This window comes from Perissodus microlepis, chromosome 3 (genome assembly GCF_051167445.1).
Source record: "Perissodus microlepis isolate ML-2025 ecotype Zambia chromosome 3, ASM5116744v1, whole genome shotgun sequence".
In the NCBI taxonomy this organism is placed as follows: domain Eukaryota; kingdom Metazoa; phylum Chordata; class Actinopteri; order Cichliformes; family Cichlidae; genus Perissodus; species Perissodus microlepis.
This window is the reverse complement of record NC_140463.1, coordinates 43,370,148-43,387,607: the sequence shown is the minus strand read 5'-3', so window position 1 is coordinate 43,387,607 and position 17,460 is coordinate 43,370,148. Positions and strand designations below refer to the sequence as shown.

At 41.1% G+C, this 17,460-nt stretch overlaps 1 protein-coding gene across 1 annotated transcript; it reads right to left on the bottom strand.

The window, feature by feature from the left end:
- Nucleotides 1-166: 166 nt before the first annotated feature.
- Nucleotides 167-15,995, bottom strand: LOC146391628 (NXPE family member 3-like). The gene is made up of 7 exons (XM_084918964.1): nucleotides 15,876-15,995; nucleotides 9,624-9,631; nucleotides 3,579-3,993; nucleotides 3,192-3,484; nucleotides 2,046-2,116; nucleotides 801-1,007; nucleotides 167-723 (listed from the first exon to the last, which is right to left on the bottom strand). The coding sequence occupies exons 1-7, from the start codon at nucleotides 15,993-15,995 to the stop codon at nucleotides 167-169; spliced, it is 1,671 nt and encodes a 556-aa protein (XP_084775090.1).
- Between the last annotated feature and the right edge of the window lie 1,465 nt (nucleotides 15,996-17,460).

Here is a 17,460-nt window from a genome sequence, read left to right as displayed (position 1 = left end):
TTTTTTTTTTTTAAATACCTTTGTGAAGGCTAAAATTGGCCTTGAAAATTTCAGCTTGAAAAACACTCATATCATTGAGGCCTAGACTGAAGATTAGTTTTTGCAATTTTTGAAAAGTTATATAGTTTAGTTTAAAATTGTGCATGGACTGCCAAAATAAACACATCTATCCACCCTTTTGAGGACATATGTAGGACAAAAGAACATTAATCATGTTCTTGATAATTGAAGGTTGTGGGTGGAGCTCATGTGGCAGATGGTGGGCCACAACCATCTCCCAGGCATCCACTAGATGGACATTCAGTTCTTTGAACATATCCTTGAGCACCTTGTCCTGCTGTAATGAGTACCAATCACTGTTAGTAGATGCATGAAGGAAGGTCTTCAAACTTTTGGGGTTTCCAGTCCGAATGACAATCAGTGTGTCTGGAGCCCTGGACAGCAGCCGGACCATCGCTCTGCGGATGGTCTGCAGCCGGCGGATAAAGAACTCAATAGGGAAAGTGCCAAAGTGTGCCCAGATACCAAGTACTAGGACCGTGTCCCTGCCTCCAGGCACCCTGTCGAGCTCATTGGCAATATAATGCAGCTCAATGGCTGGGACACTGACGGTTCGTAGAGGAGGACCGTGGGTGCGGTATGTCACCAAAATGTTGTTTTTGTAGTCCAGGGACATCAAAGGTCCAATTGTTTTCTGGCTATGCATGTTAAATGCCTTTAGATCTAAAAAGGATTACACAGGGAATAAGTTAAGCAGCAATAAATCAGTCGATGCCAGAAAGGTTTAGTAGATCTGCTACCTGGTAGTGCTGCATCAAGGTACTCAAACCACTGCCTCATGGTGGAATCTCCATACATATGAACGTTTTTTCCTTTTAGACACTGAGTGATGGCTGAGGAAGAGTTGAACTGATGAATTGGGGTCACACCTAGTCCTCTCCACACACCCTGAAAGTAATAGCCAGAGGGTCCAGACCCCACTCTGCTGCTAGGCACCTCTGACTCACCTGACCAATAAAACAAACAAACAATTGTATATTAGTGTATTTATTATACACACATGGTAAACATCAGATGATACAATGATACAATCACTAAAGAGAGAACACATTTTTACACTGCTAAAGTTAAAGATATTTCTCTATTCAGATTTTATATCTGATGTGTGATTAAGACATTATAGGGAGCAGCCCACAGTGGTCCTAAACCTAACTAGATTTTAATGTGGTCTATTATCCGTTGAAGAATTTCCAAGCACTTTTACCACTACTGCTGCTAAGTGTGGGTAACTTTCAGGAAGCTTTATCACTATGCTCTGCGATTTTTTTAATGTCCTGAATGTGTGAAAAGAAGTGGTTATGTCTTAAATTTATTTTAATTTTAATTTTTCAATTTTGTGCGGAGGACAGAAGCTAGTAATAAGAGCTAGGATTCTAGCCGCAACTCAGGAGATTAACCTGAGTTGCTCTGGTTTTGTGCATAACCTTGTGAGACAACTGAGGGAGAATGTTCAGGGGACAACCAGAACTGTGGTGCCTACCAGTGTGCTGGAACAGAGCACATTGAAAAAGTAGAAGATTTTTGTCCACAGAGACACAATGACCACAATCCCTATACTTGCCTAATTTTGACTTATGTCAAGTTACTTAAAACTCAAGTTGAACAACCACTGTTTGACTAAGCGAGGGAAATCCGGAAGTCACTTCAAAGACAAATCCAAGAGAACTGAATGAGACTTAAAGGGAGCTATCTATGCCAAACAATATTACTGAAAGCAAGCCGAAGGTAATCTTACAAAATACAAAGGAAGATCAGCCTAATTCAAATCTGGGAAGGGGTTTAATTTTTACTGGCCTATTCCATATCTTGTATTTTCATAATAGACCTCCTTATTTTAGGAGATAATAGAATTGTAAAATGAATAATAAACTGCTTGCAATTAGTGCAACATCCATAGTGTTTTAGTTGAATACTGTAAGTACTCCACTTACTCCTTTCAGTTTTTTTTTGGTTAGAGACACCAATAGTAAAGAATCAGGCTTTACCGTTCTGTTTGGGCAAAACGTTGACACTCGCCACTCCTGAAGGAGGAATAGCGACTTTCAGATTGACACCACTTAGGGAAAGAACACATATTGAAATATTTTAACAAAAATGGCAGAGAAATTTTATGTTTTCTAAACTAGAATTGAATCAAACACAGCAGTCAGCAAAAACACTTGGGTTTGACACATCAGCTGGTGACCCCCACCCCGCCCCCCCCTTCACGCACATTAACATAAAAAGAACATCACAATACAGTTTAAAAGTAAACTTCTTTCACTGTCACAACAAATCGTGAGTTACTCATTTATGCTTTGCCCAACTCTGCTCACATCCTCTGGCTGTAGTTTGTTGCATTGCAAATGCATGTTGTCAATAGGGAAGTTGCAGTCTCTCTGGTGCCACATAAATACTCATAACATGGTTGAGCTGCTTCTCCCGTCTGTTCTTCACTATTTAAAAGTTCACCTATCAGCCATCAGAAATGCCAATACTGATGATAATATCAGTGTAAATAACCCTGAATGCCTTTCCTTGCACTTTATTTTGGCACTGATTGCTGTCTTCTACTACCAACTTCCTGTTTGGGTGTAGAAGCTTTTATTTTGATGGGATGATTTCCTGTAAAACTGTTTTTGGCTCAGTTTTCAGCGGCAGTCGCGGGAGTTTTGAAATGTGATGGGTTAATGGAGCCTATGGAGATTTCTTTTGTCATTAGCAGCCCCCTTGATAGAGGCACAAGGTATGGTTATAATATAAATGAGGACACGTTTAGATGTTTTTGTGACAGTCGCTACATTTGTTAAATGTTACGTTGAAACGAACTTCATGTTATAAGGTTTACGATTGTAAGAGTGTGGATTATTTTTGCTTACACGCTGTTTCTATGTATACATCCCCAGCTCTTATGGTGAGATTGATGGTTTACTGCCATTAAACCTTCAAAACGTCATCAGTAAAGTGTCATCCTTCATTCGGGGGGGTTCGCTACAATCAGATAGCTAAATAATTGATAGCTGCCTGCTAATACATCAGTAGAGCTGTAATAAAATTGTTTTACTTTGATTCTAATTGATTAATTTTAGTTCTGCCTCTTCATACATAAAACTCCAGAGATTTACCACCTTTGGCATACAGGAAATGCTCACCTCTGAAAGAGCTTCTCCATGGTGCTAATTTTTTGTTTATATCCTCCATTGAAGTTGCTGATCCTGGTATCACAGCTTAGACTTTTTGGCTTGTAGCAGAACCATGGCTCATTTGTATGGAGGTCAGTGTAGTTGCACACAGGCTGCTGGGTTGGACGTAGACATACATTACAAGTGGTAGTTTCAGTGACTGAGCCTAACTGGAACTGGCTCTTGAAGAAAATCCTGTCAGGATGTTCTGTGTTCAGCCTTCTCAGCTCTGTGACTGCCTCACTGGGGTGAACCAGTATCACCTAGTCGGACAAATAATTTGAATTTTATAGTCTGCTCTGTTTGTTTTAGCTTCAAAAGCAAACAAGCAATAATAGTTAACGTAATGAGCATCACCTGAACCTGTGCACTTCCTTCCCAAAGTAAAGTAAATATAGCAGAGTAGGAGCCATTAAGATGATCTAACACTTGCCCTGCCACACCAGCACCAAGGATTATGTTATGCAACCGGGCAAGTAAGACATCTCCCCCAGACCTCTTCAAGTGTCCCTGGAAATCGTGTATTTGAATCATAACCTCAAGTTTGTCTCCTATGTGCCACTGTCCCCCTCCCCACCTTGGGAGAATGGTAAAGGCACTGTGGGCTGGGTGACTGGTACTACTCAGGGAGAGAGGTGATGGTAAAGATGGAGTTTCAGGCCAAGCGATGGACTCTAATAGACGTTGTTCTTCAAGAGCTTCCTTGGTGGACAGTGGTTTTAACTTGCAGAAGTCATAATGCATGTCAGCAGGTGGAGTGACAGTGGCAGGTCTTGGAATGATGAAGGTGGTGTTCACTTTAATCTGAAACTGGAAAGAGGGGAGAATATGACATTGACAAAAGGACATTCAACCAGGTATACATCATACAGCTATTCATCTTTGGTTCCTAGCAGAGTATAATGAAAGATTCTTTTTGAAATAGTGTGTCATGCTTTCATTGTCTTACTTGTATTAATGCAAATGTATAATGTTGCCAGTCAGCTGGTAATTCAATAGAATAAATGTATCACTGAACATAAATAACTGATTGACTTGTATGTCCAATACCATTCTTTTTTCTTTTCCATTAAGTTAAGACAACAAGCTGATGTTTGAATAGCTACTGGAATATGACTGTTTCCTTGCTAGAGCTTTTGCACAATCGGTGAATACAGGTACAATAACTGTTGTTCAAAGGCTACTAAATTAAAAAAACAAAACAAAACAGAATATAAAAAGTTGTTTTCACTTTTCAAATTTCTTCATCCTGTTTCACAGTGTGAACGAGAGACATTGATTCACTGGTCCACACCACAAGGATATACAGCAACGACATTAGAATGTTATTCAGACTGGAGAAGTGCACTTGGATGATAACAAAGAGAGGAGAGGTAGTCAGAACTGCAAAGGTAGACTTTCCAATCAAACATACATTTAAAATATAGTAAAATATAGTGGGGAGGTGGGGGTACATATTGGCTTTTCTAGCAGAGAGAGGAAGAGAGTGATGAGCCTTGGTAGGGTTATATAAAGTCTGCACAGGTTGAGACTAAATTGAATCCAACTGTTCCAAACCTGATAAAAGACATATTTCTGATTTCTAAAACTATATGTCAGCTTTTTCAATTTAAATATTTTTACAATATTACATCATGCCAATTATCTATTGTTCGTGGCCTCGGGCTTAGCCATTTTCTTGTAACAGTCTTTTTACTGCCCACCAATAGTGCCTGTAGTCTAAAGCAGGGGTGTCTAACTCCAGGGCTCAAGGTCCAGTGTGCTGCAGGTTTTAGGTGTGTCCTTGATCCAACACAGCTGATTTAAATGGCTAAAACACCTCCTCAAGATGTCTTGAAGTTCTCCAGAGACCTAGTAATGAACTAATCATTTGATTGAGGTGTGTTGACCTAGGGTGAGATCTAAAACCTGCAGGGACACCGGCCCTTGAGGCCTAGAGTTGGACACCCCTGATCTAAACGATTAGACTAAAAGTAAGTCTAAAGGAATTTGTGTTTTGAATACAGTGAATGTATTCATTGAATGTCAGTCCAGTATGGCTTGAGTTTTGGGGAATCCTAGACTATGTGCCTGTTATGATCCAGGTCATTATTGCCGTGTGGTGCTGTTACTTGCCACACCATGCGGGGGCATTGTTTGTACTCTGTGATGTCTGTTTCCAGGTGGAGGCTAACCATTGGTGGAAGAGGGAATGAGGCCAGCTACAAATTGGGACCTGACTGGGCCGGCAGCCCCTCCTACTACTTCCTGTTTCCAGTGAGCTGCGCGTTTGGGGCCCTTCGTGGCGTGTGACAGAGCTGGGCTGCAGTAAAAACAGTTTAGAGAGTCGTATCTGGACATGGTAGCTGTAGGGGTGGGAAGCCTCCGCTGAATTGTCTCCAGAATTGTCTCCAGCAGGACATTTGATTTCTGTTATGGCTGTGGTGGCAGACGCGTGGAGCGTTGAGAGGAGGACCCAAGCGCAAGTACTGACTAGGAGTGAGCTTTTTTTTTTTTTTTCTTTTTACAGTGGCCAAACGAAAAACAAATGACAGCTGAGCATGGCAGTGACTCAACTAACAAAAAAACCTAAACTGGAAGGAGCATGAAACATAAAAACCTGAAACGGGGAAACATGGAACATGCAGACCAACGGCGAGAGACACAGGACTGAGAACATGAAGAACTCAGCAGGTGATACACTTGAGAAATGCAAGAGAACATGCAGATGAACGAACAACAAACAGAAGAAGACACAGGGCTAAAATACACAGGGAAACAGGAGGGACTAAACAGGCATCACGAGAAAGGGAGGAGGCACACAGACATAAGACAAGGACTATCAAAGCATTATTTGTGACGAGCTCATCAGCTTACTAAAAAAGAACGGTAGCTAGCTTGTACTGTTGGGACGTAATATTGTTATAAGCTAAGATGACCTTAAAAGAGCGGGGCTACATGTGGTGATGCTAGCTAGCGTTACAGATGTGTTGATGACACCTGGGTCAAAATCAAAACCCAAGAAGTAGAATCCTTCACTGCACACATTAACTCTGTGGATAAAAACATAAAGTCCACCAGCGAAGACACAAAGGATAACTGTTTGCCATTCCTGGACTGTGCCGTGTGCATCGAAGAGAATGGAAACCAACACTGAAGTTTACCGGAAGCCCACGCACACGGACCAATACCTCGTCTTTGGCTCCCACCACCCTCTGGAACACAAACTTGGAGTAATCGGGACCCTACAACACTGAGCAGAAAATGTTCCCTCTAAGTCTGAGGCGAAACACAGGGAACACACACATGTAAAGGAAGCTCTTAAAACATGCGGTTATCCTAACTGGGCTTTCATCAAGCAAAGAGGCACAGAAAAGAAGATCAGACACCAACTAGGGAGGATAAGAAAGACAAATGCAACAATATTGTCATCCCCTATGTAGCCGGTGTATCAGAGAAACTCAGGAGAGTCTTCTCCAAGCACGACATCCCATTTTACTTCAGGCCCAGCAACACACTCAGACAGAAACTGGTTCATCCCAAAGACCAAACTCCTAAACACAAGCTCAACAACATATTGTCGCTGTACAGTGCAGCTTTCATACCTTGGCTCGTGTGATTAGGTAGAGGATCAAGAGGGGGTCCATGACCCTCTTGCGGACACTCCCATAGGGCTTAAAAGCTGGGACTCTCCACCAATTGTGCTCAGAACTGAAGAAGCTTCTCGAATGAGAGGTGAAACGTCTTCAAGAAAACTTAAAGAAGTCCAGACGCTTTTCTTTTCAAACTCCTTAGATTACGATGACCTGGATGACTGAGAACCTTCACAGACATATAGCTAGCGTTTGCCATGTTAGCTAATTACCTTCACCAGGTGGGCCACAGGTGTATAGTGGGAGGTTCAGCTCTCCATTTCACCGCAGTCCCTTCATTCTTTATATATCCGTGTTGGACTGAGTGTAAATACAGAGGCTGAATGGCCTTTGCACTGGTACGAAGTATGTGCGCTTGTACAAAGCTTTTGGCACCATCAGCACTGTAAAATAGCCAGGCAACAAGCCTGTGTCCGTCAAACCAATTAGAGAACTTACATTACACTGTATGGCTAATTTGCATTACTTTGGGATTTCTGAAATGAGATCCAATAGTTAATCTATTAGCTAATCCAGTAGTTAATCTCAAATCTAATTCATTTGCTAATATAATGACAAATCTGCTAGAGTGGAATCACCATTTGAAATGTGAGAAATAAATCTTTGATTTTTCAATCCATTTACTTATTTCTCATTTACTTATTTCTCAACAGAAGTTTTTACCCACAGGCTGTCAAACATGCCCTAGCTCCACCCTGATTGGAGGATAACTGCACTGCCAACACTCATGGACATTACACCTTATTTATAAATTGTATTTCTATTTATACTTCAATGCAACCAACACCCCTACCTCTTTAAACTGTATTTATTATAACCTTAGTATAGTTCCAACAGCACCCCCCTACTCAATGTGCAATATCACTGATCACACTGCACCTCTCAATGCACCTGCTAGTTAGATGACATGTATGTGTATATATATAGATGTAAGCGTGTATGTGGAAATATGTGTGTGTATGTATGTACGGATGCATATATGTATATATACATATATGCATGTATGTGCGTGTATGTTTGCAGGTGTATGTATAACTTGTACATATCTTTCTTGTGTAAATGTAAATTTGTCTGTTATTGTGTAAATACTTACGCTATTGTGTACTTCACACACAAGGAGAAATGCCAAACTGCCTTTCATTGTTCTTGTAACAGTGACAATAAAAAAAAGCTATTCTATTTTATAATTGTATTTTAACAAAAGATTTTGAAAATAATTTTTTAAATTTGGGTTTTCTAAATGGTTTTTGAAATGAGGTTTATGTTTTTTTTTGAGGAATACATTTTCGATTGTAAGTATTTATTAATGGATTAATAATTCATTTGAAAATATTGATTCATAAATTTATAAATGAATTTACATTATTAAATAATAAATTACTTAAATAATGTTTAAACAAATAAAACAATAGAAAAAAAAATTTAAAAATGCACATTTTATTGCACAATTCATGATTTAAGCAAAGAATTCTTTTTTTCCATGTGCGTAACACATGCAGACCCCCATACTGTGTCGCATCTTCAGTCCTCGAATATCACATCGCGACAGAGTGCAGCCCACTGAAAAACCAGAAAACCCACCATATCTTAAATCTTCTCTCTAATCAAAATATAAGAAAAAGTGATGTATTTCCTTGAAAAGGTTTATTCATAAAACATAAACATAGGTTGCTGGCTTAAAACTGCTAATGTTACATGCAAAATATTAAAGCCATTGTGTGACCCACCTGCCACTGAATAGTTAGGTAAATATAATTTCAGGTTAAATGGAGGAAATTTTCATGTTTTTCCCCTATATTATAACATAAATTCTTAAACACTGAAGTCATTACTGAAAATTTTAACAGCTTATTGCCGTTTCTCAGATTTAGCTAAGCTGATGTTTGTTGAGACCAGAAAGCCGTTTACTTGATAAATTAAAACACAAACTATATTTCAGGAACAGCACAGATATTCTTTGTAAGACCATCTCGAAACTGTACTGCTGACTAAAATTTAGCATTCATCATCAACTGCTGCATTGAATGCAAGTGCAACTGATCTGAAAGAGAGGTTAAACAGGAAACCTGGACCCTCTGTGGTCGACACCCTCTGAAAATCTACTAGAGATAGATTAGTACCTTTCACAAAAAATGTGGATAGCTAACTGAGAAATAGGTAACATACATGTGTCAGATTGCAAATGTAAGATTCCATGTTGAAAGACCAATCAGACCACAAAATATTATCACAAATTGTTCCTAAATGCAATGCTCCTAAAATATACAAGATTCTGAGGAGATGTGCTGCTCTAGTTATCTGAAGAAAGGATCTCATCTGTGAATAATACAATCTAAAATAATTGTGTATGTTATAAACAAGCATGGACTCGCATATCAATATAACAGGACCCCTGTCAGTACTCTTGCTGCTGCATTTTGGATCAATTGAAGGCTTTTCATGAAGTCTTTGTCAGGGTGTGTTTGTGACCCAGCACTTTGAGTTTATTTTGTAATAACAACGTCAAAGTGCCAATGAGGTTAGGCAGCAGCCTAGCACTGCAAGTATACCATCTGGCTTTAATTTTAAGTCATGTTTCTGGTCAAATATCTCTTCCCAGAAACTCCTGAGTGTAGGGCAGGACCAGAAAAGGTGGCCAAGGGTTCCTTCCATTGCTTTGCATTTATCACACAATGAGGAAATAGACAGAAAAATACTGCCTAGCGTTGTTTCTGAGAAATGCAAATGATGAAGGACTTTGAACTGTTGAAACTTGTAATCTGGCATTAACAGAGGATTCTTTATTTGCCTTCAACCCACTGGCCCATAAAGCATCGGATATTATTACTTCCATGTCCTTAACCCAAGCATTCCTAATGTGGTGTGTGGGTGCTGTAAGTATAAAAAGTGTAGGAAACTGGCTGATTAGGTGTTTAGAAGTGGGATTTTTAATCAAATAATCTTAGAAGTCACTATGAGCAGGGGGTTGATCCAAATGGCAGAAAGAGTGTTTAATTATTCCTGATTTGTAAGTGTCAAAATAAATAAGCAGAGGGAAGCATAAAACAGAGGTCCTTAATAGCGTGAAGACCTAATTCTGACCGACCAATTTTGGAAGAGATGTTCCACCATTTTAAATATATTGACACGTCCAATTAAAGAAAGTGGGGGAAGTGTCCATTTATCTATCTTAGCTTTAATACTATCAATGAGGTCCTTAAAGTTTAATTTAAATAGTAGATAATGGTTTTTCTGGGAATATTAATACCGAGATATTTGAAGGAACAGGTGGTGATTTTAAAAGGCAAGCCAAAGATAAAGCCAGAGTCAAGACCATCTGCCAGTGGCATAAACATGGACTTGTCCTAATTAATTGTGAAACCAGAGAGTTGCCCAAATTTTTTGATGAGTCGAAGCAGGGGAGGCAAAGAGAGCCTGGCATCTGACAGCGTCAGGGCCACATCATCTGCATATAACATTATGATGGCTTTGACAGGATCACTGACTATACCTACAATATCAGACCTGTTCCTAACTGCAATGGCCAGAGACTCCATAGCCAAAGCAAAGAGCAGGGCGGACAAACAACAACCCTGCAAAGTCTGCCCACCAATAGTGCCTGTAGTCTAAAGCAGGGATGTCTAACTCCAGGGCTCAAGGTCCAGTGTGCTGCAGGTTTTAGGTGTGTCCTTGATCCAACACAGCTGATTTAAATGGCTAAAACACCTCCTCAAGATGTCTTGAAGTTCTCCAGAGACCTAGTAATGAACTAATCATTTGATTGAGGTGTGTTGACCTAGGGTGAGATCTAAAACCTGCAGGGACACCGGCCCTTGAGGCCTAGAGTTGGACACCCCTGATCTAAACGATTAGACTAAAAGTAAGTCTAAAGGAATTTGTGTTTTGAATACAGTGAATGTATTCATTGAATGTCAGTCCAGTATGGCTTGAGTTTTGGGGAATCCTAGACTATGTGCCTGTTATGATCCAGGTCATTATTGCCGTGTGGTGCTGTTACTTGCCACACCATGCGGGGGCATTGTTTGTACTCTGTGATGTCTGTTTCCAGGTGGAGGCTAACCATTGGTGGAAGAGGGAATGAGGCCAGCTACAAATTGGGACCTGACTGGGCCGGCAGCCCCTCCTACTACTTCCTGTTTCCAGTGAGCTGCGCGTTTGGGGCCCTTCGTGGCGTGTGACAGAGCTGGGCTGCAGTAAAAACAGTTTAGAGAGTCGTATCTGGACATGGTAGCTGTAGGGGTGGGAAGCCTCAGCTGAATTTGGAGGGTTTATTCCATAAAGTACATTCAACAGACCACGGGTTTTAGAGAAAGCAAATCTGTCTGGGATAAACCCAGTTTGATCCTGCTGAATAAAAGTGCCCCAAAACTTATTAAGATGTGAAGACAAGACTTTTGCAATGATTTTTTGATCATAATTTAATAGACTAAGCGGGTGACAAGCCATATTGGTGGGGTCTCTGTCCTTTGGAAGAAGACAAACGTGGGCTTCATACATGCTATCAGGAAAAGAGCCCAGTGCAATGGAGCAGTTCACCATCCTGAGTATTAGGAAGCAATTATATGAACGACCTCTCCCATATGGACCTAGCGTGCATTCATTTGACTGACTTTTTCAGGTTTAGCATCTGGGTTACCCAGCTCCATGGCCTATGGATCCTCTTCCCATCCAAAAAGAAGGAGTCCGTTCGGGCTCAGTTGGCCCGGATAGTCATGGCTAACCCCGGCATTATGGACTATTTACCTGAGGATTCGAAAGACTTTGTCCACGATCTGGGGCTCGCATTGACCACCACAGCAGCAGATGCCTAGCGTGTGGGCTGCATCACCGCAGCCTCACTGTCGCGCAGCTTCCCCGTTGCCAGCAACAGAAATTAGAGTCTGAGAGTGTAGCTCATGAGCTACACTCTCAGACTCATGAGCTCAGGCATGAAAAGACTATTAATGTTTCAGAAGCAGGTACTCTTTGTACTTGCACTGTAAATTCTATGGCTACTTCGTTTCTCACATCGCTAAAGACAATTTATCATTGGGCCAGCGATCAGGCTGTGCCCTCCATCCCTCTGGTAAAGAATTTTGAAAAGATTGATCAGGAGAGCCGGCCCATCATCCTGTCTTGTCAGTTGGGGGTCAGCTGGGGACTTCAGTGAGCTCATCCAGCCTGCTGAAGACTTTGCATAGTGGGCATCGCCTGAACAGACTGATTGCACTGCGCAGCCCCAGCCACAGCATCCCCCTCTGGCTGTGTTCCCCGAGCAGCTCCAATTTGCTTCGCCTCAGACAGAGGTCTCTGCACCTGCTGGGCCTGCTGGAGGCTCAGGAGAGCTGCTCCAGTCACGTGTCTCCACTGAGGGCACAGGAAAGCTGGACTTTCCACGCCAGCTGGAGTTGAGTCAAGCCTGTCCAGCATTCTGTTATGCTGCCACCTACACAACCACATGTGGCGACCACACTTTCACCACTACCTACTAAAAGTCTAAGTCTAGCTAGGGCTCATCTAAGAGGGTATGTTTTAATGATTTTGTCGCTGCCACCTGCCACCTGGTCAGCAACTGAACTGCTGTTTCGGTCTCTGTGATCTCGTTGTGTTGAGGTTGTTTGGAGTGTCCCAGGGTTTAAGTTTTTCGACTGCTTTACATTTGGGTGAAATAGTCCAATTAAGTTGCTACTCTGGATTAGGATTCCTGTGTTTGGATCCTACCTTCTTCTGCTGCACATCTCACCTTTAAAAAATTGCCCCTTGGAGATAACAAAGTGTATCTTTACTTTTTAAAAAAAAAAAAAAAAAAACGGGTTCACAGTTGTATGTTCTGTGACTAGTGTGTTTTACAGGTTAAGTTTTTTTTCTTATTCTATCTCTTTTTTTTTCTTTTTAGAAAAGTGGAATTCAGCAGGGAGGTGTCATGGTCCTGAGTCTACTGACTCAGTTTTTGTTTTTTGATTATTAATATTGGTTGTTGCTATTAGTGTCTTGTTGTGTTTTAGTGAATTTTGGATCTTGGATTTTACTTCTTTGCCTCTCCTGTGTTACACCTTTCTTGTCTAGTCTCCCAGTGTCTATGTTCGTGCATCTCCTGTGTCTTCCTTGTCTCCATGCCTGTCTTGTGTTTCCTGTTTTAAATTGTATACGGACTGATTCTTATATAGCGCTTTTCTACTCTCCCCGGAGTACTCAAAGCGCTCATGCCACATTCACCCAATCACAAGCACTTTCTCTATACATGGTGAAGTACATTCACACAAATTCATACTCCGATGATACGGAGAGCAATTTGGGGTTAGTAAATGGCCTGTACTTGTATAGTGCTTTACTAGTCTCTAAGGACCCCAAAGCACTTTACACATCCAGTCATCCACCCATTCACACACACATTCACACTGGTGATGGCAAGCTACATTGTAGCCACAGCCACCCTGGGGCGCACTGACAGAGGCGAGGCTGCCGGACACTGGCGCCACCGGGCCCTCTGACCACCACCAGTAGGCAACGGGTGAAGTGTCTTGCCCAAGGACACAACGACCGAGACTGTCCAAGCCGGCAACCTTCCGATTACAAGGCGAACTCCCAACTCTTGAGCCACGATTGCCCCAAGTATCTTAGTATCTTTCCCAAGGATACTTGACATGCAGACTGGAGGAGCCAGGGATCGAAACACTAACCTTCCGATCAGTAGGTGACCTGCTCTACCTCCTGAGCTACAGCCACCCCATATGGCTGGTGGCTGGTTTTAAGCTGGCTGTTTACTTTGGTAGTCTCATGTCCTGTGTTCAGTGTTTTGAGTTTCACTTTCTCCGTCTCATTATGTCTGATTAGTCCCAGCTGTGTTTCCACCTGTTTCCCATCCTCTCGTTGTCCACCCTGTGTATTTTAGGCCTAGGACTTCCCCTGTTTGTTGTTGCATTATACCACTCCATGTGCTGTCTGTTTCCTCTGTTTTCAAGTTACTTTGTTCCTAGTTTCCTAGTATTTCTGGTTTCCCTATTGTTCAAGTTCTTAGTTTCTAGTTCGGTTCATTCTTTATGAGTTTGTGTTTTGAGAATCAACAGCCCAATAAAGACGTCTTTTGAGTTCATCTTCTCCGTGCTTATGAGTCCTGCTTTTGGGTCCTCTTCCTACCCACCACAGCACCAATCCGTGACAGAGGGAGTGTACAGTAACAGTGTTTATTTTATTTTTCTAGTCCACTAACTACAATGTATTTATCTATGTACAGAACTGTATTTGTTTATAAGGTACTGGCTGTGCGAATGCATTTGTCCCTAACCATCGGGAACCCTCACGTTAACTTTTATCGAGTGGAAAAAATTTAGCGTTCATCCCCCAGCTTCACTGTGTTTATGTTATGCTAACATAGCTGTGTCGCTAGCGATCACGTAGCACAACATTATATACCAACTTCAGTAACCCCGCAAAAGTCGCTGCTGTTTAGTTTTCAGTCTTCATTTATGCTGGAAGTGATAGCAGAGATGTACATTTTAATTTTTTCAGAAATCTCTCAGTCAGAACATGGTTTATTATGTTTAGGTGGAAGCTAACGAGCTAACTTCCTGCTAACTTCTAACTCCATTAAATTTAATAAATTCTGTTTTCATGGATGCCTGGATGTTAAACTTGATTGTTACACCTGGTAAAGCAGGAACGCTGATCATTTTATTAAAGATGAAAGAATTTTAACTCTCAGTGGTCGTTTCACTTTGGGACCTGAAGCAGACTGAGTTTTCGACCCAGATTACTCTGCGAGGCTCCTGACTACGGTAGCCGTAATGCTCCGACAATCAATCAAGCGGTGCGGCTTCATAGCTTACCAAAGTCGTACTAAAACATTTTTTGACAGAGTTTTGAGCGCTGTGTACCAAATAAAATAGGTTCAAGGTCAGTAAACACAACCAGAATTCATACATAAGGTTCACCAGATTATAAGGTGCACTGTTGATTTTTGAGAAAATTAAAGGATTTTAAGTGCACCTTATAGTGCGGAAAATATGGTATGTAATAGCATTGCACACTGGCTAGGCTAACTAACAAGTGTCTGTGCTTGTGACAGTGCATACTATTCTTTTGTAGTTGGCTGTGTTTGAGCCACCCCTAAAAAGAACCCGTCCCCCCCCCCCAAAAAAACCCCCCAACATTTCTGACCATTGCATATTAGGTACTTATCCAGCAACACAATTTTAATATTACTGTAGTTGTATTTGGCAGTGTTAAACTATTACCAGATTATAAGCGACAAGCTTATCCTGTGTTTGAGCCACACCTACTGAAACAACCAGGCTAACCATTTTGTTCTTGCACCAGACAATAAACTGCAGCACTAAAAGATCGACAAGTGTTTGTTTATCATTTACTACATTATGGTTTCTCTGATTAGAATGGTACTTCCGTAAAGGGGACTTGTAGCAGAAAATGGAAGGATGAGCGGATAGCTTTTCACTTTAATTCTTTAAAACATAAGTTTTTATTTACTGTAATTTTGTAACAGGATGACAGAAGGAGAGAAGCATGGAGAAATAGAGAAACAGTTTGTGGTCCGATCGCATACCATTGTGGAGACACTGCACAGAATATAGCTGTCACTAGTGTTCAGAGATGATGTGACGGCTGACAGAAGTAGCAGTCAACAGTAGCAAATTTAGCAAGTTTACAGTGCTATACTCTGCTCACCAAAACCCACTGCTTAGTGCAACCACCCCAGAAAATCGCAAGGCAAAGAAATGGGCTATTGCACAATGGCCAAGTCAGTTACTGAATATGCTTTCCAGTTATTAAATACAAAACTAAAGGCAGAAAGACCTACAAACAAGCAGCAACAGAACTCGGCTGCAGTAAAAGCCTAGGAGAGCATCTGAGTGGGAACACAGCATTTGTTAATGTCTATGGGTTTTAAGCTTCTGGCAGTCACACACACACACACACACACACACACACACACACACACACACACACACACACACACACACACACAGACACACACACCTGCACATGCACATACACAAAGTAGTTTGAATTAAGCAAAAGTCCTCACCTCCAGGATATCCATGATGTATAGCATTAAGATAAAGATAAACACAACCAAGAAGAGGAAGATGTATCCATGCTTTGGAAGGCAAGTGCGAACTTTCTCGTTACAAAGGTGAAACTTCATGATTGCTAAACTCTCATCATCTCCGGTTGCAGTGTTGTACGATGACCAGTTCACCTGGTACTGGATTTGAGAACGAGAATATTAACTAATATCTGCTCAAAAATAATACATAACATTAAACAAAGGCAAGTACATTAACAATGCTAAATACATAAAAATCTGACATTTGCTTTTCAAAATTCTTTCCTACCTCAAAGGAGGTGATTCTTTGAGTCCCTGTGACGAAGGTGATTGTGCTGCTTTACAAGTAATTATTAGTTCTCTTTGTTTGGACTTCTTGGTTTCCAGGCAGTTATTGCAAAAGGGTGGTAACATGAGACAAAATACATACAATATCTAATCATTATGCAACAAGGTACTTTGTCCTTTTATTACTGATGTCGTTATGTGGGTGGAGTTGGAGGAGGAGTTGGAGGTGGAGTGAATGAAAGAATAACTGATGACGTCCTATTAAAACAATGGCCTATGGCTAAAGAGATACGTTATGTATTTGTATGAATATATAAAATACATTTATAAGTATATGAAATAGTGTTACAGTGTTACAGTGAAACAGTGACTAGCTATTCCTGTAACACTAAGCAACAAAACAGTCACATAAGTCAAACTTTACTCAACTCATTCTTCTCGCTTCCTCCACTTCCGTGTCATTGATTCATTAATGTTGAATTCTCTCGCAGCTGCTCTATTCCCATGTTGTTGCAGTATATTAATGACTAACCTCGTACTGTGGATAGATTATCTCAGTTGTTCTCCTGACTGAAGTTTGGTCTGTTTACAGCATTCTGCCATGTGATTGCATTTGCCTCTGCATGTTATATATTTGTATGAATATATAAAATACATTTATAAGTATATGAAACAGTGTTACAGTGAAACAGTGACTAGCTATTCCTGTAACACTAAGCAAAACACTAAGCTGTACTAAGTAAAAACCCACAGTACACCCATACTAAGAGGGACAAAAAGTATATGCACAGACTAATTAGTAAGGTTTTATTCTAACACGTTGTAATAGGTATCCCTTTCAGGAAAGCCAACATACCATTAAGAGGAAAGTTCCCCTAGCTCCCATGTATTTTGGTCCCTGAACAACAAATAGGTCACTAGATAGGAAGAGACAAAAATGTAAACCTGTGACTATTATAAAAGGCATTTCTACTCGTAATCTGGATATACACCTGTGGTAGAGTCTCAAAAAAGGCAATAACGCTGAAGCCCTCTACAGAAAAGGTTAGAGCAGGCTGTACCTGCTGCGGAGACTCAGGTCTTTTGGAGTGAAGGGCCCACTCCTGAAGACCTTCTATGACTCTGTGGTGGCCTCAGCCATTTTTTACAGTGTTGTCTGCTGGGGTGGCAACATCTCTGCTGTGGACAGGAAGAGACTGAACAGGCTGATCCGCAGGGCCAGCTCTATTCTAGGATGCCCTCTGGGCCCAGTGGAGGTGGTGAGTGACAGGATAAT